This window comes from Lissotriton helveticus, chromosome 10, assembly GCF_964261635.1.
Source record: "Lissotriton helveticus chromosome 10, aLisHel1.1, whole genome shotgun sequence".
In the NCBI taxonomy this organism is placed as follows: Eukaryota; Metazoa; Chordata; class Amphibia; order Caudata; family Salamandridae; genus Lissotriton; species Lissotriton helveticus.
Genome location: NC_136071.1, coordinates 1,208,839,524 through 1,208,867,460, shown reverse-complemented (window position 1 = coordinate 1,208,867,460; position 27,937 = coordinate 1,208,839,524). Strand labels below are relative to the sequence as shown.

At 44.7% G+C, this 27,937-nt stretch overlaps 1 protein-coding gene across 1 annotated transcript in view; it reads right to left on the bottom strand.

Moving 5' to 3' along the window:
- Positions 1–27,937, bottom strand: part of LOC144784214 (uncharacterized) — a 241,390-nt gene that overhangs the window by 124,309 nt on the left and 89,144 nt on the right. The window contains exons 3-4 of the mRNA XM_078662869.1: positions 17,857–18,198; positions 13,491–13,757 (exon numbers count right to left, since the gene is read on the bottom strand). Coding sequence (XP_078518995.1) covers positions 13,491–13,757; positions 17,857–18,198 — 609 coding nt within the window. The remainder of the gene's footprint in view (positions 1–13,490; positions 13,758–17,856; positions 18,199–27,937) is intronic.

Here is a 27,937-nt window from a genome sequence, read left to right as displayed (position 1 = left end):
TAACCGGCAGGTGTGACACCTGTTCAGCTCAATAACCAGCAGGTGTGACACCTGTGCAGCTCAATAACCAGCAGGTGTGACACCTGCGCAGCGCAAAACCCAGCAGGTGCAACACCTGCGCAGAGCAATACCCAGCAGGTGCGACACCTGCGCAGAGGGATACCCAGCAGGTGCGACACCTGCGCATAGCAATACCCAGCAGGTGCGACACTTGCACAGAGCAATACCTAGCAGGTGCGACACCTGTACAGAGCAATTACCCACAGGTGCGCCCCCTGCTCAGCGTAATACCCAGCAGGTGCGACACCTGCGCAGCGCAAAAACTAGTGGACATGACACTTGTGCAGCGTAATAACTAGCAGATATGACACCTGAGCAGAGCAATAACTATTGGGCACAACACCTGCAATGAGCAATAACCAGCAGGTGTGACACATGTTCAGCTCAATAACCAGCAGGTGTGACACCTGTTCAGCTCAATAACCAGCAGGTGTGACACCTGCGCAGCGCAATACCCAGCAGGTGCAACACCTGCGCAGAGCAATACCCAGCAGGTGCAACACCTGCGCAGAGGAATACCCAGCAGGTGCGACACCTGCGCAGAGCAATACCCAGCAGGTGCGACACCTGCGCAGAGCAATACCCAGCAGGTGCAACACCTGTGCAGAGCAATATCCTGCAGGTGCGACACCTGCACAGAGCAATTACCCACAGGTGCGCCCCCTGTACATCGCAATAACCAGCAGGTGCGACACCTTCACAGCGCAAAAACTAGTGGACATGACACTTGTGCAGCGTAATAACTAGCAGATATGACACCTGAGCAGAGCAATAACTATTGGGCACAACACCTGCACAGAGCAATAACCAGCAGGTGCGATCCATGCACAGCACAATAACCAGCAGGTGCGACACCTGTTCAGCTCAATAACCAGCAGGTTTGACACCTGCGCAGAGCAATACCCAGCAGGTGTGACACCTGCGCAGAGCAATACCCAGCAGGTGCGACACCTGCGCAGAGCAATACCCAGCAGGTGTGACACCTGCGCAGAGCAATACCCAGCAGGTGCGACACCTGCCCAGAGCAATAACCAGCAGGTGCGACACCTGTGCAGAGCAATAGCCAGCAGGTTTGACACCTGCTGGTGCGTCACCTGCGCAGAGCAATAACCAGCAGGTTTGATACCTGCAGGTGCGACACCTGCGCAGAGCAATACCCAGCAGGTGCGACACCTGCACAGAGCAATAACCCACAGGTGCGACCCCTGAACAGCGCAATAACCAGCAGGTGCGACACCTTCACAGCGCAAAAACTAGTGGAATGACACTTGTGCAGCGTAATAACTAGCAGATATGACACCTGCGCAGAGCAATAACTATTGGGCACAACACCTGCACAGAGCAATAACCGGCAGGTGTGACACCTGTTCAGCTCAATAACCAGCAGGTGTGACACCTGTGCAGCTTAATAACCAGCAGGTGTGACACCTGCACAGCGCAATACCCAGCAGGTGCGACACCTGCGCAGAGCAATACCCAGCAGGTGCGACACCTGCGCAGAGGAATACCCAGCAGGTGCGACACCTGCGCAGAGGAATACCCAGCAGGTGCGACACCTGCACAGAGCAATTACCCACAGGTGCGCCCCCTGTACAGCACAATAACCAGCAGGTGCGACACCTTCACAGCGCAAAAACTAGTGGACATGACACTTGTGCAGTGTAATAACTAGCAGATATGACACCTGAGCAGTGAAATAACTATTGGGCACAACACCTGCACAGAGCAATACCCAGCAGGTGCGATCCCTGCACAGCACAATAACCAGCAGGGGCGACACCTGTTCAGCTCAATAACCAGCAGGTTTGACACCTGCGCAGAGCAATACCCAGCAGGTGCGACACCTGCGCAGAGCAATACCCAGCAGGTGCGACACCTGCGCATAGCAATACCCAGCAGGTGCGACACTTGCGCAGAGCAATACCCAGCAGGTGCGACACCTGCACAGAGCAATTACCCACAGGTGCGCCCCCTGTACAGCGCAATAACCAGCAGGTGCGACACCTTCACAACACAAAAACTAGTGGACATGACACTTGTGCAGCGTAATAACTAGCAGATATGACACCTGAGCAGAGCAATAACTATTGGGCACAACACCTGCACAGAGCAATAACCAGCAGGTGTGACATCTGTTCAGCGCAATAACCAGAAGCTGCGACATCTGTGCAGTGCAATAACCCACAGGTGCAACACCTGCACAGCGCAATAACCTGCAGGTGTGATACGTGCGCAAAGCAATTACAAGTGGGTGCGACACCTGTGCAGTATAATAACTAGTGGACACAACACCTGGGCAGCACAATAACCAGTTCATGCGACACCAGCGCAGCCCAATAACCAGTTGGTGTGACACCAGTGCAGCACAATAACCAGTTTGTGCGACACCAGCGCAGCACAATAACCAGTTTGTGCGACACCAGCGCAGCACAATAACCAGTTTGTGCAACAACAGCGCAGCACAATAACCAGTTGATGCAACACCAGCGCAGCACAATAACCAGTTTGTGCGACACCGGCGCAGTTCAATAACCAGTTGGTACGACAGTGGGACAGTGCAATAATTAGTGGGTGCAACACCTGCGCAGTGCAAAAACCAGAGGACGGGACACCTCTGAAGCGCAAAAACAAGCGGTCATGAGACCTACGCAGTGTAATGACTAGCGGGAGCGACACCCGTACCATGAAAAAAACAGTAGGCATGACTCCTGCACAGTGTAATAACTAGCCGGGGCAACACTTGCGCAGAACAAACACTTGAGGTTGGAAAACCTGCGCAGTATATTAACTTGCAGGCACAACACCTGCACAGTGCAATAACTTTTTCGCATCCGTTAATTAAGTGATGTCATCAGTGATGTCACCAGTGATGTCACTGACCATGTCAAGAATGATATAATATGTGACATCATCAGCAGTGGATTGTGGGTGCGCGATATATAGTTAGTGCAACTAACTATATATGGAATTTCATTGGTTTTATGTCAATAAAATGTCCAGCTAACTATATATGGTCTCTAACCTATGGTTTTTTCAGTGAATTTCCAAGGTTTTGTAAATGCTAATTCCTAACTATATATGGTCTATAACCTATGGTTTTTTCAGTGAATTTCAATGGTTTTTTAATAGCAAATATCAAAACCTTTAAAATGTATTCTTCTTTAAATCGAAAAATATATTTTATATGTTTTTAATACAATTTTTTTATGTATTTTTTTTAATTATTTTTTTTGTTTCGCTCCCGGTCCGCGAACCGGGTCGCTTCCCGTTAGCTCAATTTGTTGCCGCGACTCGGTCCGCGAACCGGTAAACGTTCCGTTTGCGCAACTGTCGCGTTAGAAAACAACATCGAAACATGAAACTTCCTCGGATGAATCACAACAAAGAAGGGTCCCATTCGACAACAGAAGGCCGAGGTCGGCCCCAGGAGGGAAACAGTCAAAACACGGTGGAAACAGTGACACCATCTGTATCGGGCACAGAAACGGATCTGATTTCAACAGCATCGTCCTCTTTTTTAGAGGTGGGTACCGGACTCCAAACAGAACCCGGAGGGGGAAAAAAACGAACACCAACAGAAAGTGTAGCACAACACACGAGAAGTCAGAAACCTTAGTGATCAACATATCCAAATACAACATGACTACCAATGAAATACAAACCTTACAAAAAGGATCCTCATATGTACCCACATATTATTCAAATATACTGGAAACCAAAGTATGCCTATACAAATTCTTGAGATCATTGAGATTACGTCACTTTTTTTTTAATATCATTGAATCTTCCACAATAACGGAACCAGGAGTTAATTTCCTAATGGGCTTAAAACCCAAAAGCAAATTCATTCCACCAGTGACCCACAAAATATTGGACCCGTTTGGAAAAGTGGTGACAAATGAAATTGAAGACATTTTCAAAAAACCAAGACCAAGACAGACCAATTTAACGCAAAAAGACAGACAAACATTATAGAAATTGGCAAATAATCACCAAATAACAATCAGGCAAGCAGACAAAGGGGGTGCACTCATTATAATGGACACGGAATATTACGAAGAACAAGTAAACATCCATGTACAAGACAAAGACACGTACATGACCATGGAATTGGACCCAACAAAAGAGTTCACTAGAATTTTAACTCAAATCATTGCAAATGCAGTAGACAAAGGTGTGATAGGACAAAAAGAGAAAGAGTATCTGTTGAAATCTAATCCTTCCATACCTTACATATACATGACACCCAAAATCCACAAACATGCCACAAGACCGCCTCTACGTCCAATTGTTTTAACTGTGGGATCTATACATGAGCCAGTGGGGAGCTTTGACAAAAATCTTCAGAACATTGTTCACAAACCATCAACATACATAAAGGACACTACCCATTTTTTAAACATTCTGGATGAACAAAAGAATAACTTCACAAAAGACATGATCATGGCAACAGTGGACGTAAAGTCCCTATATACTTCCATTCCGCATAACTTGGGAATGAGTGCAGTTGAAAGTTTTCTGATCAACGAGGATAAGAGTGATGATTTGAAAGTATTTTTGATGGAACTTATCCATTTCACTTTATTTCACAGTTATTTCGTGTGGAAAGACAAATTTTATGTTCAATCCTCTGGTACCTCAATGGGTAATTGCGCGGCACCCACATACGCAACACGTTCATGCACAGGTTTGAATTGGATCATATATTGAATCAACAAACATGGCAAGAAAATTTGATTCTTTACAAAAGGTACATTGATGACATTTTTGTATTATGGAAGGGAACAACAGAAAATCTAGAGGAAGCATTACAACAACTCAACAACATCAACAATAGAATTCAATTCACGTTCACTATGAGTAAAGAAAAAATATCATTTTTGGACGTAGAAATATCTAATCAAGAAGGAAATATCGTCACAAGTGTATTCACAAAAAGTACAGACAGAAACAATTTGCTGCATTATAACAGCTTCCACCAACCACCACTGAAAAAACACCTTCCGTTTTCACAACTTGTAAGAATTAAAAGAATAGCATCCACCGATGATCTATACAACAAACACAAAAATGAAACTTTACTAAAATTCAAAAACAGAGGATATCCTCAATCCATCCTAAATGCAGCGGAGGCAAGAGCGGATAAACTACAAAGACAACATTTGCTATCTTCAAAAACAAAAATGGATGAGCAAAGAATGGTATTTGTGTCAAAATTTTCAACACGGAGTAATGCTATCAAAAAAGCTATAACCAAAAATTGGCCACTACTGACACAGGAAGAAGAGTTTAAAGGAATATTTTCAACAGCTCCCATATTCGCATATGAAAGAACAAAAAATTTGAAGGAACTAATAAAAAAACCAAGATATGAAGAGCATGACAAACACAAAGGAACGTTACCCTGTCATAATTGTGGTAACTGTACAGCCATTATCAAAGGGAATGTCATAAATTATCCTACCAAAGGAACTCCTATCAAACTGAAAGTATCGGGAACATGTGACAGTAGCAACGTCATATACATGTTGAGATGTCCCTGTGGACTATCATACGTGGGGAACTGAACATAAAAGCAATATAAGGCTAAAAAAACAGAAATCCACCGTGGCAGTCCATTTTAATGAAGCAAAACACAATCCATCCCAATTAAGGTTTTGCATATTGGAAATGGTAATTGCCCAGCCAGGAAGAGACAATAACACTCATTTATTGAGAAGGGAAACATTTTGGATGAATTACCTATGTACTTTATACCCAAAAGGGTTAAATGAACGGATGGAATTAAGTTGCTATCTGTAAATAACTGTGGTTGTAAGATGTGAAATATCCAAGAACGTGAAATAATAGAGGTTATGGATTCCATATGACTATTGATGATTTGTACAGTATTGTTTTATAGGTTTAGTATTAAGTTGATAGACCAGATCCGTGTCCCCATGGTACATATAGCTGACATGTAAAACATTCACACTTCAGCAACCGTTTAGTGGCAATAAGCCGTCATGACTCGAATTTTAATATGTTATACACACATATAACATTCAGAATAGTGAGGAAGGAACTGTCTAGTAGTTGCGCGTTAACTTCTCTTACACGGCGAGCTCAAAACACATTATGAACCTAGTCCGTCCACAGTATTTACGGTATGCTTGCACCACGTGATCGGACCTAAATAACACAGAGACAAACTAGGATAGAGCAACGTACGCCACAAACTACGAAGGGAAACAGAGACGCCGCGGGAGTTTACACGCACGGTAAGAAACTAGAGACAGGGGGAAGCTGTGAACAATAGTCAACTCAGCCATTTTAATCACACGCTATTATATTATAGTCGAAGGTGATAGTGTTCTTACGTTTTTTCGTTACAGTTTGGGGCTACAGAAAAAAACATATGAACTGTCCAGGTTAGTACTCGAGTGAACGGTTGGTGATGAACACTAGTAAGAAACATCACATAGAATATATATCACCATGCATGATATGCAGAATAGATCTCACTAAGCTAGAGGTTTTATGTAAAGGGGTATAAGGTTGCATCGACATGCAAAAGGGGACCGGAATATAAACATTGTTGTTGAAGTAAAAGATGCAATGTACCTATACATGTTTTTGATATATTTTTTCAGACGAAAAGTCCCCTGAGGAAGAGCTGTTAGCTCGAAATGCATTGGGCAAATTGATTATGATACAGATTGATTAAGAAATGAATTAAGCAAATGATAAAAGTTATGATGATCCAATAACGATACATTTGGAAAATAAATGAAAACAAACACATGAAGAATATGAGAACACCTTTATTTTGAATTTGAACGAAGTTAATGTCGAGTGCTGATGTGATTGTGGATCTTGAGACTCAGGAAACACTCTCTTGAATTAAGAGAAAAGAGACACAGAAGGCAGTAGCCTATGATAGGGAGAAGGCGGAGAAAGGTATACAATGTGAAGACTGGAGGTTTCGATTCCAGGTTGATAAAAGCTATGTTGCTAGGGAGGAGCGGGATGAACTAAATCGAGGAACTTCTAGACTGTCACCCACTGCCGCCATATGCACCGCAGCTTATATACCCTACAGTCCCCACTTCCCCGGTCACGGGAGCTGCCCCCTCCGGCACCCATGACACTATCGCACCTACTTCTCTTCCTCACCAAGGAACCGGTGCAGCACTTATTCCTGCACCAATTTCTCTCTCTACTGATCCTTCCCTCGTGCCCGTCATGATGGTTCCCCCTCCCTTTACAACGTTAGTTTTGGACACTTATGCAACAGTGACGGTTTCTGCATCAGTCTCATCCTCCGCAAGCACTACACCCCAGTCATTGATGCATACCGAGACCCCTGAATGTGGACTCTCAGACGCCGACTGGCCAGCTGTGCCGGATCACGTGAAAAGAATACTAATGCGTTCAGCGATGGGAACAGAGGAGAAGCAGATAGTAGCAAATCAGGCAGCTCAGTGGGCTTGACACCCTATTTACAGTGTGGAGGATATTTGGAGTGTGATGAAAGATGATGATCCTTTTATAAAGCAGCGTGCCCTTAAGCACGTCGACTAGTCTGATAAAATTGTGGGAACAGTGTTTTGGGGGAGTGGCACTGCAGATTATTTATGATAGGCGAGACAATATACATGACGGATATGGCCCCAAACGAAGTTTTTAGTAATGTAACCACCTTGGTGGGTTATAGAGGTCTATTACGTCAGAAGGCCCCAGTATTAGGGACCCAGAACCCTATGAGAGATGTTCACCCCCTCTACCATCTTGAAATACCAGAATTGTGTGACTATACGAATACTGTGATTAGGCTGCGTGTTGATGCCTGGTTCCGAGAGCAATGGATCTATACTCCTTGGAAGAGTAGGGAGGTTCTCTCTCTGAAAAGCCGCTTACCAGACCAAAGGAAGAATCCTACAGCATATTATAAGGAACTAACGAAGCGGCCAACTCCACTGCAATGACATTAGCTGGCACTGAACTATTCTTTGGTGTATTGGTACCAGTGGATACATGCAACAGGTTCATACCCAGGACCATATGCTAGAGTTAGGAGGAACATGGGAAGAAATTAGAGCATAGGATAAGGAGCTCAATCCCTGTGAGAATCTGAAAGCTGAGCTGCTGGACCTGCCAGGACTGATCATAACTTACATGCACTCACTTATCCCACCAAAGAAAGTGGATTGGGATAAGTTGACTGCATGCCGCCAGAAAAAGGACGAGAGTGTGTCAGATTTCTTCACCAGGTTTGAGGAAGTGTTTCTGGACTTCTGCGGCCAGGAACTGGCCCTGGAAAGGGGGGGGGGGACTCGACTATTTGTAAACAGGTTTGTCAATAATTTACTTCCTGAGTTTGAGGCTCAATTGCAAGCTGCAATAAGTACTTGGACAATGTCCTCCCCATCAGTAATATTGAGTATGGCTCAATATTATAAGCATAGAGAAAACGAGGACAAGGAAAAGGTAGAGAATAAGACAAAGGATTTGAAGACCAAGGTGTTGTTGCAGCAGGTGGTTCAGACCCAGGCCGACGGGGTTTTGGATCCACTAGGGATGGTGTCTCTAGTGCGCCTGTGGGGCTGAACCAGTGTGTGTACTTTAAAAGGGAGGGACACTGGTGGAATGAATGTGTGGAATGGCGGCAAGGCGGTAGAAATTTTGGGAGTAGGGGCCGAGGAGGAGGGCGAGGTGACATGCGCCGAGAGAATGCAAGAGGTAATATGCAGAGCGTGAACTATTTTGATGAGCGAGGGGGGCGACAGTACTATCATGATGACTATGATATGGATGAAGTGACGGGACTCTCACATGGCTAGGACTGCAAGGGACAAAGCAAGGGACCAGCTACGGTGCCTGTAGACGAGCGTGGACCGTATATTATTGCGGATATAAAAGGTTCCACTGAGAAATATTTAGCTGATACAGGGGCTATGAATAGCTCGGTTTCCTGTTCCCTGGTCCCGGGGGCAGCTCTGTCTGGCCAGAATAACATTTTGGTAGGGTTTTCAGGTGTAACGGTTGTTAGCCCCATCTCCAAGCCCCTTTTACTGACATTTGGTCCATTTACAGTTGATTCACCGTTCTTATTGACGTCACATTGTGGGGAAAATTTAATGGGTCTGGACTTGTTAAAGAGATTAAGCGACTATATATTGTTCTCCAGATGGTGTTTAAATGACTGTGGGTCCGCGAGTTGACTTGACCGAACAATGCCTTGCAAAAGACGATCCTCTTCCCCCGGAGTTCCATGAGGTGCCACGCACGTTATGGGCTACAGGTAATACCGATGTTGGATTGCTAAAGATTCCACCTGTCTCTAAAAAGGTTAACCATGATGCCAGGTTGCCCCGGACACCCCAATACAAGATTTACCAGGCAGGAGAAAGGGCCTTATTACAGATTATACGGGATTTGATACAGCCAGGAGTGGTGGAGGAGACAGCATCGAATGTGTGTAACAGCCCCATTCTTCCTGTACTTAAAAAGACCCCTACTGATTCTTCTGATACTGATCCCGATGTTTACCGTTTTGTGATTGACCTGAGGGAGGTCAATAAAGTAGTGGCTCCCCAAAATCCTGTAGTATCTGACATAACCACTATACTAACAATGATTCCGCCAACTGCAAAATTCTTCTCCGTTATTGATTTGAAGAATGCTTGCTTTGGTATACCAATACACCCGGATAGCCGTCATCTTTTCGGATTCCCACTAGCCGGACGCAGTTTCAGATTCTGTCATGCTCCACAAGGGCATACTGAAAGCCCCAGTATTTAGTCAGGTTTTAAAGGCACAATTGACTCCCTGCTCGGAGATGTCAAATGACTGGGTACATGCCAAACAATTGAAGGAGAAGGGAGAGGAGGGGGAGAGGACTGGGGAAGTGAGGAGAATGGAGGTGAGGGGGGCAGGGAATGGGAGAGAGGTGGGGGTTAATTAAATAAAAGAAATTGCCTTAATTGGATCGGTCCTGCCTTATCTCTGCTCCTCACAGGAGGCAGCCCAGGCAGCCTTCCTCCCCTCCCTTCCCCTCCCATCCCCTCAGCCAATGGCAGCGCTGTGATTGGCTGGGACGCCGACCACACAGGCGGGTCTTCTGGTTAAGGACACCCTGGGAACTGGCAGAACTGACCAAGTGTAACACCACAAATGTTGTGCGTTTAATAAAATGTCCATGTAATCTCATGTATATCGGTATGACGACTAGGAAAGTGCTGGCTCGGGTGACTAAGCACTGAAGCACTATTAGATGTAAAAGGGATGCCACAAAACTTACTGCACACTACATTTAGAAAGAAGATGGAGAGGATAAAATGGAATGGTATGTCTTAGAAAAACTAAGGGCACGCCCCAGAGACTTGTCATGCGCTTTGCTCATTTTTGAACAGAGATGGGTACATAAGTTAGAAACAGATGGTTTTGGGCTCAATAATGAAATCCCTTGGGGGAGACTGAACACCCGACGTCTCTGCCCTATTTTTGCCATTTAGTCGGAGCAACGCAAATGAATGATGAAGGACGAATGTTTACTATTGACCTGAAATACGAATGTCTTCCTGCCCTTACACACATCTAACATTCCCAGAGAGGACTGTGGGCGTTTGGATAATAACCGTAGTGGAAGTGAGGATCTGTTTTTTTCAAATAAACACACATAAAAACACAATGTATCGGAGAAATCATTAGAAATACAAAAAAACTCCAACAATGCAACAAAGCACACAATGTGCTGTTACTCTTATTCCCAAAAAATAGTCTCCTTGATCAGCAATAATTTCTAATACAAACATCGATTGAAGTTCCACAGACGATTGTATGCAAGGTCCTTTTTTTATTCCAGCAATAAACACATGCACAGCAGCAGACACGTGTTTCGTCCTCCTGAACTTTTTCAAGACTGATAAAATTAACAAGAAAAACGTTTCATAAGTGAAACGCTGTAGGTCAGTAAGGAATTAGTCTCTCGCAAGCCACTTGTTTCAAATTGCCTTGTTGCGCCCAATAAAGGTTTACTAGTTGCCATATGAAGTATGTGCTACGTGTTCCATTAAATAATGTTCCAGTCCAATTGTTGGTTGTAGAGAAGAATACAAGAGATGTTTGGCATCCATGAGGTCCTAGTCCAGAGCAGGCATATGCGGACTTATGGTCCAGCGATATAATTATTGATTGATTGATATTTACTGGGTGTATCTCGAGAATACATCTTGTTGCGGACTGCAGCATTTAAAAAGCTGCCAGCTTGTTGTCTTTCAACCTCGTGTACCTTCCCGGGCACACATGGAGCCTGCTCCACGAGACAGCTCTCCGTCTCCGTGGAGAGACATGCCAGAGACTCTAAGGAAGGGAGTTAAAGAGGGACTGATGGCCAGGGAGGTATCACCTTCCTCCAGCAGGAAGCAACTTGGGTGTTTGCTCCAAAGGAGGCAGGCCTCCAAGGAGAAGCTACCTTTGAAGAACAGATGTGGGGTACCAGGAGGAGGGCTGCCCATTGTTGATGTAGATAGACAGGCATTGGGAACAGAGGGGAACCACTTGCCAAAGACATTGTTCCTGAAGTATGTAACTCTGAGGTAGCCACACCATAGGAGTGGGCTTGGGAGGTCGGAAGAATGAGAGAGGGGTCTCAACATCTTAGGAGTGGGCGGAGTGGTGCATCCTGGAATAGCCAGATGCCATACTCCATGGGAAGTGGTCACCAGGTGGAAGGGAACCTGGTAGCCCATTAGATACCAACCGCAACCTACCATGGGGGAATTCTCCCATGCTTTTTTGGCACATCATTGACCAATTGTAGTGATAAAACAGAGGGATTTGTTCAGGTACCCGATTGTATGTTATAAACTTATGTTTTCAGAAAAAGTCCCCTGACGAAGGGTTAAGCCCGAAATACATTGGGCAGAAATGACAACAGAATCATAAAAAAGGATATATACTATGAAACCAATAGTATCAAGATATGAAAAGAATTAAAAGAATGCATGAAAACCTCATTATTACGCTTTGAGACATTTTTCTGAAACTTCACTTCTTGGATTGCAACTTGGAGATGCTCCCTCACGAGGGATAGCGCATGTTTCATTGATTCATTCACCCTCACACCCAGAAGGGTTCTCCAACTAGCACCCACGAACTTACACATTTTGAATTATCCAGTATAAATAGGAGTGCAATTGTCGTTCATCCAATTGGCTTCCACCAAGCATAAAGAGGGCAGGCATCGCTGGCACCCAGACCTCAACCAACCTAAAAGAGGGACTGAATAATGACTGCCCTGCAGCAACAAGGGAGCAGCAAAGAGAGACTCACTATCAAAGACTGCACCTGGTCGCTAGCGAAGAGAGGAACTGTGTCTGCCATGTTCTGCTCAAGGGGAGCGGTCTCCAGAGCCCAGTCAAGCCAAGAGACTCCAAGAGCCAGCTGACTGGCCTCCTGAGGCAAGTTAGTAGCCAAAGTCTGCGTGCCGCTACCACCAGCGCCATGCAGCACATTGCCGACTTTGTGCCAGCAATGGAAGGACAGCAGACAGGAATCTGGACCTGTAGTTTTTGAGTGCTCTATGTAACACCCTGATTTATGCTTTTATTAAATATTAGTGTATTATGCTTTATGTACATTTGTCCCAATAAAGTTAGTACTACCTGTAGGCAGCAGATGGTCTTGGGATGCCTTGCCTTTTTGGACTAGCAAGAGCCCTGGGTGACAGAGGGAACCCAAAGCTCACTCGGTATCACTGATTCGGGATTTCCTCTTTGGATTGAAATTACTCCAATCCTGCCATTCCTTCTACAAGCTTCTACGTCCACCTTTCTCCTCAATGGAGATTTAAAGGATGCATTTTTTAAAGATGAGCAAAGAGGAGCTGTGCCCAGTGCCACATACAACCGATGCCCCGTTGACGACCACCTGTCAGTCATATAGTACTGTTCCTGGTGTCCGTCAAGCCCTGCATTTGTGCTGAAGATGGGTTCCAGAAATGCCAGCATTTTATGGCCTCTGATGAAGCATGGACTTCATTACCCAATTTATTTAGGTTGATGTTGTATCCTCAGTATTACATGTACATGTAAACTAGCCTAGGTCCTCCAAGCTGCTCAGCCAGAGTGAGAGATGGTGACGGAATGTTGGTGTGACTGATGCGTGGAATGCCGGGGTGCCTGTGTGGATGAATGGTGGACAGAGATGGGCTGAGCAGCAGGGAGGCCGCTCCTGGTGGGGCTGGTACTTGACCAGAGCTGGCTGGAGATATGGTTGTTGCTACTTGGACATGGAACCAATAAAGAAGACCTGGAAATACTACAAGGCTACCTGTGTTTCTATGTACAGGGTTCAGCAGTTTGTTTACTGAAGACCCCAGCACAGTAATGGCCCTGACCTTGGATCAGACCATCATATATACTCCATTCAGGTGTCATGTTCCGTACCTTCAAAGGTGAGGTTATAGGAGGACTCGTTCCAGTAGAAGCGATTGCTGATATTGCAGGTGTAGTATGTGCAGTGGGAGGGGTCCAGTTTTGAGATGTACAGCACGCTGTGGTTCTTGATCTGGTAGCACGCGTCAGGAGGAAGGGGGCCGTCATCTTTTTTCCACTCAATGGAGTCCACATCGCCCACCGGCACCTCGCAGATGATCTCAGCAGGAGAACCAGCAAGAATGTAATTCCCTTGAATCTCAGGACGTGGCAGGGGCCCTGAAAATGAGAAATCATTAAACATGTTAATACCAACACACCACCACGTTACTACACACAGGGAGGTACATATGTAAGAGACAGAATATCTGTTGCTTGGATTCCCAAAGCGTACACTCATTGGAGTCGGTGGGCCAAACAGAAACACATACTGCAGCTGCCTACAGAGTACTGCATACCTTAAGAAACTTGAGCAGATGTTACTATCTCCCAGGGCATAGAACCTGGCACAACATATCATAGTTTGTCGCTAGAAAGCATCTGCCAAGGCGGCAGAGGACATTCAGCCCATCAAGGCGGCAGAGGACATTGAGGTCGCCAAGGCGGCAGAGGACATTGAGCCCACCAAGGCGGCAGAGGACATTGAGCCCGCCAAGGCGGCAGAGGACATTGAGCCCGCCAAGGCAGCAGAGGACATTGAGGCCGCCAAGGCGGAAGAGGGCATTGAGCCCGCCAAGGCTGCAGAGGACATTGAGCCCGCCAAGGCGGCAGAGGATATTGAGCCCACCAAGGCGGCAGAGGACATTGAGCCCTTCAAGGGGCAGAGGACATTGAGCCCGCCAAGGCGGCAGAGGACATGAAGCCCGCCAAGGCGGCAGAGGACATGAAGCCCGCCAAGGCGGCAGAGGACATGAAGCCCGCCAAGGCGGCAGAGGACATTGAGGCCACCAAGGCGGCAGAGAACATTGAGGCCACAAAGGCGGCAGAGGACATTGAGCCCGCCAAGGCGGCAGAGGACATTGAGCCCGCCAAGGCGGCAGAGGACATTGAGCCCGCCAAGGCGGCAGAGGACATTGAGCCCGCCAAGGCGGTAGAGGACATTGAGCCCGCCAAGGCGGCAGAGGACATTGAGGCCACCAAGGCGGCAGAGGATAGAGTCTAACAAAGCGATAGGAGACAGGACACCGAGCTAAAGGAAGACCTTGCCCAAAGGCTCTGTGCAGTCGTTTTCCGTGAATAAATAGCTAGAAATTATCAATTACGTATAGTTTCATGTGTGGCTAACTGCCCTAGTCTGCGGAAAGAAAAGGTTTTTTTAAAGTTTTTTTTTTTTACTTGTTGTAGAAATCAACGCATTCTCCATTTCGAGGACAAAGCCCATAAATACTTCCCCTTCAAAACAGTAAGTTAAGGCCTGAATGAATGAATGAATAAATGTCCATTTTTAGCTACACATCCTTTATTACAGAGTGAAGGAATATGGATTTAAAACTTTAGAACTCCAAGTGAAACCCTGTTAGTTTGATAAAAATATAAGAAACCAACATCTTGAAAAATAAGAATATGTATTTGCAATGAAAAGTGACACAGAGGGCGGGAGACCTGGTCAGAAAGCTCCAGGACTAAGATTGACTTGTGTCCGCTTGGGGCTCTCATCGCTGAATCAAGCCCAAGTTCTGGTCACCGGAAGGGAAGAGGAGGAGGACGGGGTCCAGTGCATCTCTGGACCACTGCGGACGGGAGGACCTGAGATGGAGTCCAGGTACCGCGGTCCCTCTAGAGAACGGTGGGAAGCAAGGTCACCGGGGTCAAACGGGACAGCTTTGACCTCTACCATTTCCACCACCACTTGGCCTTTCTTGGATTCAGCCTACCATTACATTGATCCCCATCCTTCAAATGAAAACACATTACATCAACCCAAGCCCTACCCATTGCTACATGTAACAATCATTGGCAAAGCCAAAAAGGTCTTGCCTGCGGCACCTACCGGCTTTGCCAATGTTTTCCCCCAGATGGCTTCCGCATGTGTGGTTTTGCTTTTAATAAAAAACATTTAGAAGCGGTCGGTCGAGGGTGAGCATGCATACGCAGCTGACAAATTTACAGCAAGATAAAAAAACATTCTAGGATTGCCACTGTGCATGTGGACGGACTGGAAGCCATCATGGAACATATTAAGATCCACATAACACTGGGGAATAGTATTAAAGAAAAGGGGCTGAAAAGAGGGAAGTAGCAGGAGAGACAGAGGCTGACAAACAGTCCCTCGTGCACAGCAACGCAAGATTGTAGCAGCATCAGAAACATCACTCATCCAATCAAAACTTGTAGAGAGCAAAATGCTCCTTGAGTGGGACAAGTACAAGGGAGGAAAAGCAATGAACCGGAAGCAGAGAACTAGGCTAGACGAGAAGGGAACAGACTCATGAGCAATGTGGGGGCACAAAAAGGACACGCCAAGAGTAGAATGGATACAATAGGTCTCTCTGCCAACAATCAGCGGAAGCGGTCTCTGGACAGAACCTACATGTATGTTTAAATGTTCTCCATCACTAAAGGAGATGAACTAACCTAACAATATAAACTTACAATGAGTTTATTTAAAAGAGAAATAGGACCTCAGACTTCCACCAGACTCAAATCCTAACTGCAGCTCCATATTGCAATTAGTTTATTTTAATTGAATGGCTGCCCTGGCCCTCCTAAGCTACTTCTTGTCCAAACCCAGGATAGCTTTAATCCTAAATGTAACCAAGATTGAATGCATGAAATGAAGTGTCACATTTTCCAAGACAGAAGTTTGGATGTGCGGCTCAGCAGACCCTTTTGTGCACAGAATATGACGCACAAGTTGAGTACACATCAGACCAGCCATTAACAAAACAGACAGACACCTTAAAAACGATCAAGGTATTCTGAGAAAGAAGAATTAAACGTGGAAGACCAAAGGTTCAGGGATAGGTTTGCCTCCTCACTGGTTTCCTGGATAATATTTGGTCCATAATCCAATGGCGTGACTTGATCCCAGGAGAAGGATGCCGGACGCCTGCTTCCTGCGGTCAGACACCGGTGTGGGCCAAAGCAGACCCACAAGAGCAGCTCTGTGAAAGCGCAGGAGACCAGCCACTGCCCTGCATCTAGAACTGGAATCAGAGTTAGTCAATCTTGGATCTCGTGTTTATGCCACAAGCACCCAACTGTACCAACATATCCATGTTTGATGCAGAGGGTAAGGGGCAGTGGTTCCTTCTCAGAAGGTCTGGTATACAACTGCGCCTGCCTCTATCACAACACACCCTGTATGGTGACCCAGACTGAGATGGTTCCCCTGCTAATGCTGAATATCCTCTGAGAAGAAACATGTGAGATTCACGCCCTTTTCACAAAAACCAAACCTCTGCGCCACAAGTTGTGGAGGTTCTCGATGTACTTCTCGGTAATCACCAAAGTTTCTGGTATCGATCACCAAAGACCAAGCGATCCAATCCTTGAAGGGGGACATAGATGACCCCCGTCTCACCAGATCGCCTGTGGGCGCGGAATCCAGAATCTGGGCTGTGAAGTCTGAGAGACACCATTTTGGGTTTTGCTAAAATAAAGATTGCCCCGGAAGTTTGACATTTTCTGTGATTGATTACAGCCTCTGGCACCTCCATCCAATTCACATTTGTTGCTTTACAACATCCGTGTCAGGAAATCACACAGTAACGCAGTAGTATCAAGAAAAAACATACAGTAACAGGGTAGTATACATAGTGGTTCATGGAGCTACGGAGGTCTGGGTGCGCTGTACCGGAAGGATTAAGTCAGGGAGGTCTGATAAAGTACTAGCAGTGTGCATGTCGGCTAAAGCCAACCTCTTTTAGGGATGGGGGAGCCGAAGGAGGTGTCCGGTGGCTTGGTGGAGGTAGATGTCTTGATGTAAGATAATCAGGCTGCTGCCAGGTTCCCGCTATTGAGCTCCGGCGGCAGCTAACGATACGAGAGCAAACGATTGAGAAAGAGGTCTTTCAGCTGCATTTTAAATTTTGTGAGGGATGGGGTGGTTCTGATGTGGACTGTGTTGGAATTCCAGATTTTGGGCGCACTTCCAGAAAAGGAGCAAGCTGTTCTACTATTATTCACCCGCGACTGTCGATCAGTGGCAGATGCTGTATTCCTCAGCCAATACCCTCCAATGGTTAGTGTAGGTAGTCTCTCAGTCTCTTTACTATACACCAGTCACACATCACACACAGACTAAAGAGGCTCAGCACATCTGGAACTTTTCACAGCACAGTACTGCAACTGGCATGGTGATATGCTGGACATTCTCTTCCAAACCCATGACCCATCACAAAGTACGGTGCAGAATCCACAGCCAGTATTCTCTTACCGATGATGATCAGCTCGATGAGCCTGGCTTCGTCCTCTCTCAGGTTGATGGTGACCTTGTACACCCCGCTGTCTGCTGCCTGGACATTTTTCAGCAGCAGTGACCCATTGGAAGTGAAGAACTCTACCTTTGCTGCATAGCGAGGTATGATCAACAGGTCTTTCTTGTCTGAGAAGTAATCAACGATCGGCTTTGCTTCACCGCCTTGGAGGAAAGTCCATTGAACGAACCCCAACTTGTCTATGGTTGGTGCTGATAAGAGGACAGAGGAGCCGGTGGGTGCAAACAGCTGTTCTTGAGCAAGCGTGGACATTAGGCTCCATGTGTACATGATCCAGAGCACTAGATGGCAGAGAAGAACACAATATTAGGATCTGTGTATGTGGCGATTGACAGAGTAACAGATCAGACATACAAGCATTGACTCACTTACAGGGATTTGGCCACAGAGTTGAACCAGGACAGGTAGGTGCCACCAAGAAAGAGCACAGCAACTTCAACATTCCATCAGGGACTAGACCTGCTGTTCCGTGACCTAGGATTGGAGGGAGGTAGCAGCCCACGTGCTGTATGATCTTTGGAGAATTGTTGCCATTATTGATTAGTACTAAACCACAGAGGAGCACGGGTTCCTTCTGACCTCCCATTGGTGCCCAGGGTACAGAAAGTAAACCCCCAAAGTCAGCCTCAGAATAGAAGGGGCACAGAGGTTATTGCAGAGCAGGCCAAGGCGGCCCTTCAGACTCCAGCACTGACTCCCAGAGCAAAGGTACCTTCCACCCAGAGTTTATTCATTGAAAAAGCCCAGAGCCAGACCTCAAAGAATGGATGATGCAAACAAAGATTAAATACCAGCAGAGAGTAATATCTGTGAGGGATTACTGATCTTGGTCTCTATTCACACCTGCAAACACCTCACTATGTTTACATGCACCTTTATAGTCTCACCCTATGACAGAGGTGAAACGTGTACCAACGTAACTACAGTAAGTATCTGATTACACTCTTACTGCTAGAACTGCCTCGCCTATAGATTCACACTCAGTGACTGCTACACACAGCCGCTGAGTGTGAATCTATAGGGGAGGCAGACTCCCCAGAACTGTATCTCTTATAGATTCACACTGTGATTGTCTGTGGCACAGACTCCCCAGCAGGACCTCTCCTATAAATTCACCCCCAGTGGCTACCTCTCCTGTAGATTCACCCCCAGTGGCTACCTCTCCTGTAGATTCACACTCATTGACTGCTATAGCACGGACTCCCCAGACACACACAGACCCACACACACAGAGCCACACACACACACACACACAAAGAGCCACACACACACACAGAGCCACACACACACACTGAGTCACACACACACACACACAGAGCCACACACAGAGCCACACACACACACACACACACACACATAGAGCCACACACACACACACATAGAGCCACACACACACACACCCACATACACACACACTCTCTCTCTCTCTCTCTAGAACATGAGAAGTAACACTTCCTTCACAGCACCCTTTGCTGCTCACATTTCACGACAGTACATGGACTCAGGTAAACACAAAGCTCTTTGAGGGTAAAATGGGGTAATCTTGTCATTATATGTCACCCAATAGCCGACTCTAAAAGCCTTTTGAAAATATTAATTTAAGACACTTTCTACACCCCGCCATGCCTCTTGGGTAAAGAGGGGACGGCGGAGATACTCACCTGGCCCTTGTAGTGGCCACAGAGCTTCTTATGAGCTCCTCGGGTTACAAAACAGGAGAGGGGGCCATGAAAGGACCATCCTCAACACCGGGGCTGACCCTACAGTTAACCCTATCTTTGCAATAATATCCTCTCGGGCAGTGCTTGAAATTGGAAAAAAGAAGTGCAGGTACTCATTAAAATGAGATAGAGGTGTAGTGAGAGGGCGGGGCTAGAGGCGGGGCTAAGGACAGGACATGATGATACTTAAGGACTTCTATATTAGTTGCAGCACACACCACAACACACGAGAAATGGGTTTATATAAACAAAGCAAGTTAGCTCATTACACAAAAAGAAAAACGTGATATGTTAATATTTCCTTTTTTGCAATAGTTGCACCTTCTTAATGTCCTACTGTTAATAGTTGTTTGGCACAATTCTACATTTTTGTTGAGCACACGGGTAGGAAGAAACTGAAAATACTCCCACGTCGCACCAAAGCTCTGATGGCACGAAGCAAATGAAGCAACTGCTCAGGACCCTCCCCAGAAGATATCTCTGGTCTCTTCCATCAATTTATCCATTCATCCTCTCATCCTACCATTTATCTGCTGATGTCCACCATTTATCCTTTACATTCAATCGTCTCTTCAGTCTTTTATAAATCATTCCATTTTTCACCATTCCGTCTATCCACCCTTCATATCTAAACCTATCTATCCATCCATCCATCCATCCATCAATCCATCCATCTCCAAACCTATCCCTTCATCCTTTCACTCAGCCATCTCCTTAACTACCCTTTCCCTCATCCATCCATCAACCCTTTCACTCAATCCCTCCTTTCACTCATCCAACATCCACCCTCCAACCTTTCATCCATCTATCCAATCTTTCACTTATCCGCCCATCAGCCACCCTATTATCCAATCATCCACCCTCTTTCACCCATGCATGCTTTCACTCATCCATCCTTCTATACATCCATCCTTGCTCACTCATCCATCCACTCACTCATCCACTCACCCACCCACCCTTCCTGTTACGTTATTTATGAATCTTTGTCGCAGAGCAGACATGCACAAAGTGCCACACATTTTCTTTAAAATACCTCCTGAGAGTGTCTTGATTCCCTCTTTCACTTTTTTCTTACAAAAACAGGCATACAAACAAACATAGCAGACACACAAAAGACTCAGGTATGATAAAAGCCATCTTTTCTCTTCACCTACCGTGGCTTTTTTAATTGCCACCAGGGCCGGTCTGGCCGTAGCCCGATTGCCACTGCCAGGGGACTGACATGATTCCTGTGCTTGCAGAACGCACAGGACAGTGTGAATGTGGTTGCCAGCACAGGGCCTGAACGGACCCTGCTCTGACAGGCACAGCTTGATGGTGAGCACCGGACATTATGCAAGCAAGCCCTGCTGGATAGCTCAGCCGGGGCTCAGATTGGGGCTGCCGGAGCGGTGCCTTGGCTGTCAGAGGTACGTTCCACTCCTGCTCACCAGCACAGCTAATGAGCCTACCTTTTCATGAGTACCGATACTCTCCAGGGTAGTAGAGAAGTGCCGGTAGTCAGAGTGATAAATCAAAGAAGTGCGGGTACTCTGTACCGGTGAGTTCCGGCCCATTTAAAGCACTGCTTTCAGGGCATACCAACCACTCTTTTATGACCCCCAAAGGCAACAAGTCTAACTTTCTCTACAACTTACAGAGAATGCTGTAAGAATTCAGCAGAACAAAGACTGTTGTTGGCAGAGAATGAAAAAGGACAACTGAGCTGGCCATTGTCAGGCCTGGAAATGCTAGGAATGCTTCTAGACTTCATGACAGATCATGCCATGACTGACAGACACTGGCCCACCCTGAAGACCACAACCCCATCCCATGTGTTCATGGCACTGACGCATGGGTGAAATACTTCCTGCCTGTCTGCTGAGGTTAGACTAGGGTCACGTGTCAACGTCCATGAAACGGATAACTGGCCATATAGAGGCTTGATAGCCCTGGTGAACTGTGGTGGCTTCCTGTCGGATCACTTCCTGGTCAGATGTCCCCCTGCAGGGACCACACTGGTGCCCTCCATGCTCCACTTGAAACTTGGGCAAAAGACAAAATTTTGGTTTGATGAGGGGCAGGGATGACGTCTGGCCTTTTAACCCATGCCGGCCACGGTAAGGTTCACGACAAGAAACTTTGGAACTTAGAGGACCTTTTACCCCACTAAAATGGTGAGGGAATTTGATACCATCCCTCATCATTCGAGTTTAGTCAACGAAGTAGGAAATGTACTTATATGTACCCGAGAGGACAATGGAACTCTAGAGTTGTTCCACTGCTTGAGAGACATACACATATGGGGGTAACCATCGGTGACTGGTGGAGATTAAACATACACACACACACACCCAATAAACACACACACACACATACATAATAAACACACACACACATATATATATATATATATACACACACATACATATACACACCCGTGTATATATATATATATATATATATATGGTGATCAAGCTCCGCTTGCGGAGCGAAACGCGTCAGGGAGGGCACTCGCTCTTATACTTGAACTGCAATTAAATGGATTGCTGGCATTGACTCCTGTGATGTGGCTTTTGTTCGTGTTTACGATTTAACTAAACACTTTCTGATTGAAGACGAGGTGCGCGCCTGTTGTCACCGTCACGTCTGGCGGTCAGGATCCAGCGTTGAATATATATATATATATCTTCAAACACATGAATAAGAACACCGCACTCTTCTCGGATGGTTAAGTCGATTTATTACAGCTCAGCAATTAACTTCCTTCACCTACGCGTTTCGAACAGACATGAAAATGAAATAGAGGAGAGAAAGCAACGTAAATTCAAAAGGGACCAATTTGACTATGCAAATGGCGCAATCTTTACGTTTGCCAAAAGGTTTGATGCCCTAAAACAACAAACTGCAACCAATCAGAAATCAAAGGGCGCGACACCGGGAGCAAGCGAAACGGAATCAGACGCCAGTGAAGGAGAACAAAGGATGAGAGCGGGACAAACAACAACACTCAAGAATCTGTCTTTTTTAGAGGAAATGGAACTGTTATATCAGGATCAGCAAAATCCACAAACAAGGGGGAGAGGTCGAAGCAGAGGCAGAGGGAGAGGAAGATCTGGGGGCCAAGGACGGGGCCAATACACAAACCCAAACCCAAGCGCAAAACCAGAAGAGCCAAACACACCAAGATACCAATTGCGCAACCGCACCTTGCCAAGAAAATGAATAGTGAAAAATCAGGTGACCCTAATCTGATAATAAATCTGTCAAACCATCAGCTGTCACCAACAGAACAAAAAGTACTAAATAAAGGCCTAACATTTAGCCCGGAAAAACACCATGATAATGTGGAAACTAAAATAGACATATGCAAGTATGTCCGGAAATTAAAACTAAAAAAATTATTTGCCAAAAGACCGAGAAAAGATGAAAAAGACCCAAATAATGACGACACACCTGGACAAAAAGGATATACAGTCTCAGAAATACCAGCATTAAAGGTGGCTTATGAACTAGCACATGAGGAGACTGACCTGACTATAACTGACACACAAGTATTAAGAGAAATGGAAATTCCACATAATATACATCCAAAAACCAATTTTAAGCAACAATCTAAATTTTGCCCAGCACTATATCCAGGCAACATAATTGATGCTTTTCATGACCTCGTAAATATGGAACTTGAAACTATGAGAAACAACAATAATCAAAAAAAGGAAAATCTATCTTGGGAGGAACGTCAAGCATTGAAATCGCTAAAAGATAACCCGAGAATCGAAATAAAACCCGCCGACAAAGGGGGAAATATTGTGATTCTTAACAAAATAGACTACATTGAAGAGGCAAATCGACAGTTAAAAGATGTGACCAACTATACGAAATTGAAAGTAAACCCAATAATAGAAATGACAACATCGATTCATCAAAAGATAGATGAGTGGCATAAAAAGGGACTGCTTAACAAAGAGGAGAAAAACTTTTTAACAGTTCAGAATCCAATTATGCCAACGATTTACTTTTTACCAAAAGTTCACAAAACATTGATTAAACCACCGGCCCGCCCAATAATTTCAAGCTGTGGGTCTCTGTATGAAAACATAGCCTCATATGTAGACTATTTTTTAGCCCCTATTGTACCGACACTAAACTCCTTCATAAAAGACACTGGAGATTTTCTCCGTATTCTCATGGAAACAGAATGGCACCCGACTTATCTTCTAGCCACCATAGATGTGGTATCGTTGTACACATCAATTGACCATCAATTGGGCCTACGGGCTGTGGCATACTTTCTCAAACAACGACCCATTGGGGAACTTAATCATACAACCATGCTGTTGGAAATAAGAACCTGCTTAACCAACAATGTTTTCCTGTTCAACGAGGAAGTATATTCTCAGAATCGTGGAACTGCTATGGAGGTTCCTTCTCTCCAAGCTATGCTAATCTTACCATGGGTTGGTGGGAGAAACACATAGCTTGGAGAGAGGAAAACGACCCATATACCACAAAGGTGGTCTTGTGGTTGAGATTCATCGACGACCTGTTCCTATTATGGAAAGGCACTAAAGAGGAACTGTTACAATATATGGCAATTTTGAATACCAATAATGTGGGTCTACAATTTACATTTAATATTCAAGAAAAAGAAATCGAGTTCTTGGACACAAAGGTGTACATAAAAGGGTACAAAATTCATACAACCCTGTTTCGAAAACAGACATCCACGAACAGTATCCTCCACGGAACCAGCTTCCACCCTGAGTCTCTAAAGAATAATGTACCCTACGGGGAATTCTTACGTATGAAACGTAATTGCTCAGAATCAATAGAAATGGAAAAGAAATTTACAGAAACCACAAAACGATTCTTGCAAAGAGGATAGAATATAAAGACCATCAAAGCAGGAGAACAAAGAGCAAGAAAAAAGACAAGAACTGAAACCCTGATTGAAAACAAGGAAGAGAAAACACAACAGACAGATGCAAAGCCACGTCTTATCTTGACATACTCGAAAGAAAGTGTACAAATCAGAAAAATTGTCACAAAATATTGGAATGTTCTAAAAAAAGATTTGGACATTGGTCAAATGATTGGTGATGCACCATTGATCTCTTTTAGGAAGGCACCATCTCTTGGTGATACTTTGGTTAACAGTCACTTTATTGACAAAAAAGAGGAATCATGGTTACAAAAAAGGCAAAAAGGCTTCACGAAATGTTTATCTTGCAAAGCGTGCAAGATCGGAAAAAACATGAAATCATTGAATGATCCCAAAGGATGACCTTTTGAAATAAAACATAAGATAACTTGCGAATCACACTATGTTGTCTATCTACTAGAATGTGAATGTGGCAAACGATACATCGGATCGACCATTTGTGCTCTTAAGAAACGGATGTTAGAGCACATCAGGGCAATACAAAATAAAGAACATACGCAATGGCCAAACATCTTATGACACACAAAAATAAAACGTGGCAAGATGTCAGATACTCAGGAATAGCAATGGTGCCAGAGAATGAAAGAGGAGGGAATCGCCTGCAGAAATTAAGAAGATTGGAATCCAAACTGATAATCAGATTCAAAACGAAAGTCCCGACCGGTCTTAACGGGGACGAAGAACTGCACGTACACTTATGAAGGGACTATCATAAACTTAAATAATTTTTGCAATACTGGAATTTTGATTTTGCTTTCTCACTTCTGTTTGATATATTGTTGCATCCAATCCTAGTCAAGCAAAATGGAACAAACAAGATATTTCAACAAACGAAAATGAGCTCGAATATACAACCTCTAAATTAGAGACTATAAAGCTGGACAGTGCAAAATTGCATGACTCTTTTTCTCAACCTTCGGAATACGAAGTAATGTACAATGTCTGAATCATTGAATGTAAAATATCATCTTATCGTAGAAATCGTCCAAATTAAATAATCATGTTTCTTATCGACCTCCCACACAAAGTAACAAGCCGCAGAGAAGGAAGATATAGCACTTAGCTATCACCCTACCCAATTTGGAAAAGGATTATCTAATCGATATATCCTTAGATATCTCCAAGAGATTTCTTAATCAATAGGGCACTTAGCCAATATTCAGCCAAACAGGGCTCATAAATATAAATGGAATATACATATAAATCTGTGGCTTACTACTAATGTGGAGAAGTCGACAATGGCTAAATTTAAGCCAAGTATAAACTACCACTCCCACAATGCCTCCTAACAGACACAGTGGGTAGTTAGGTATAAATAACAGAAAGCGAAAACGGACTTGCAACTACCGTGATCAGGAACATTTATTGTTCGAAACGCGTAGGTGAAGGAAGTTAATTGCTGAGCTGTAATAAATCGCCTAAACCATCCGAGAAGAGTGTGGTGTTCTTATTCATGTGTTTGAAGATTAATCACGAGTCCTGTCCTTGACTCGTCACCTGCACCAGCTGGAAGGTCGCTCCTCCAACCTCAGGGACGTTTGCTTTGAAATATATATATATATATATATATATATATATATTACCTACTGGCGGTCGCCAGTAGGTATATATAGTTAGGATTTTTTCTCTATGGGTTTTTTGAAAATTCTATGTCTAATAACTTTGCCGTTTGTGGACGGAATTGGCTGAAATTTTCAGGAAAATGGCACATTTTGTTTCTGAGCAGCCTTTGAAAATTTGGGGGGGGTTCGTCAAGGGGGGGCCGAGAAAAAAGGGGGGTCCCAAAACGCGTTTTTCCCATGTTAATTTCCATAGGGCGGTTGGCCTCACTTTTAGCCCGAACGGCTGAATGGATTTGCACGAAACTTGGCAAAATTGTAGGGACTGGTAGCCCGATGTGCCTTTTGTAGGTCTCAATATATGTGCTCCAGTGGATTTTGAGAAATTAACGTTTAAAAAAAGATATATATCTGTAACAGCGGACCGGGCAGCGCTCTGGTTCGCGGACTTTTCGCGCAACGGAGCTTTGTGAAGCGAAGCTGATTGGTTCTCCGGCGTCTGTCAACATTCCAAACAGTCCGTAGCGGCCGCCATCTTGTCTCTCGGTAGGATCGAGAGACAAGAGGAGGTCAAAACAAAGGGGGAAATAACTATAAGGGGGCATAGTAGATCCTCGCTGACCCCCTAGGTTTGATGTGGAGGTTTTAAAAGGGCCCCGCGGGGCAAAAAAAAAACAAAATAATAATAATCGAACGGCTGAATGGATTTGCACGAAACTTGGCAAAATATTAGGGACTGGTAGCCCGATGTGCCTTTGCTAGGTCTCAATATATGTGCTCCAGTGGATTTTGAGAAATTAACGTTGAAAAAAAGATATATATCTGTAACAGCGCTCCGCTTCGCGTACTTTTCGCGTTACGGAGCTTTGCGAAGCTGATTGGTTCTCCGGCGTCTGTCAACATTCCAAACAGTCCGTAGCGGCCGCCATCTTGTCCCTCGGTAGGATTGAGAGACAAGAGGAGGCCAAAGCGAAGGGGGAAATGACCATAAGGGGGCATAGTAGATCCTTCCTGACCTCTTAGGTTTGATGTACCATTTTGCCAAGTTTGGTGTAATTCCGTTCAGCCATTCAGGCTGTAGATGTATGTAAATGTCCTATGGAAAATTGCATGGGGAAAACACATTTGAAAGTGTTGAAATTTAGAACCAATTAAAATGTTACTTTGGTTTTGTATTTGTGTGTGATGAAAGTTAATTGGTTATGTATATATGTCAAATGAGAGGAAACCACAGCCATTTTGTGATACTACTGTCTGAGGTACATTTGTGAGGAATTTTTGGTGGTGAATTTCTGGTGTTTGATTTACACAGTACTAACACTTCTGCTACTTTTAAAAAGGTGAGTTGTTAATTTGTATGGGGAACTATGTTGTACACTTGAAGATAATTTGAAAAATGTTTTCTGTTATTTATTTGCAGTCCTTCTGTTATACTAAATACTTGATAAAGTTAGTTTTATATTATGTATTACTAAAGACGATAAATGAAAGTGATTATTTTTTTCTGCAATTTACAGCAAGCAATTTCAAAATAAAATGGCTCACAATGAAGAGACCGTGGCAATTTCTTTTGAATTGTCCAACACATTGATTGAAATTGAGAGCACCAATAATGAAATATTGTCACAAGGAGGACATGACTTGTATGATTCCATTAGATTGATTGAAATGGACAGCACCAAGAATGAAATATTGTCACAAGGAGATGACTTGAATGATTCCACTACATTGATTGAAATTGAGAGCACCAATAATGAAATATTGTCACAAGGAGGAGATGGCTTGTATGATTCCATTAGATTGATTGAAATGGACA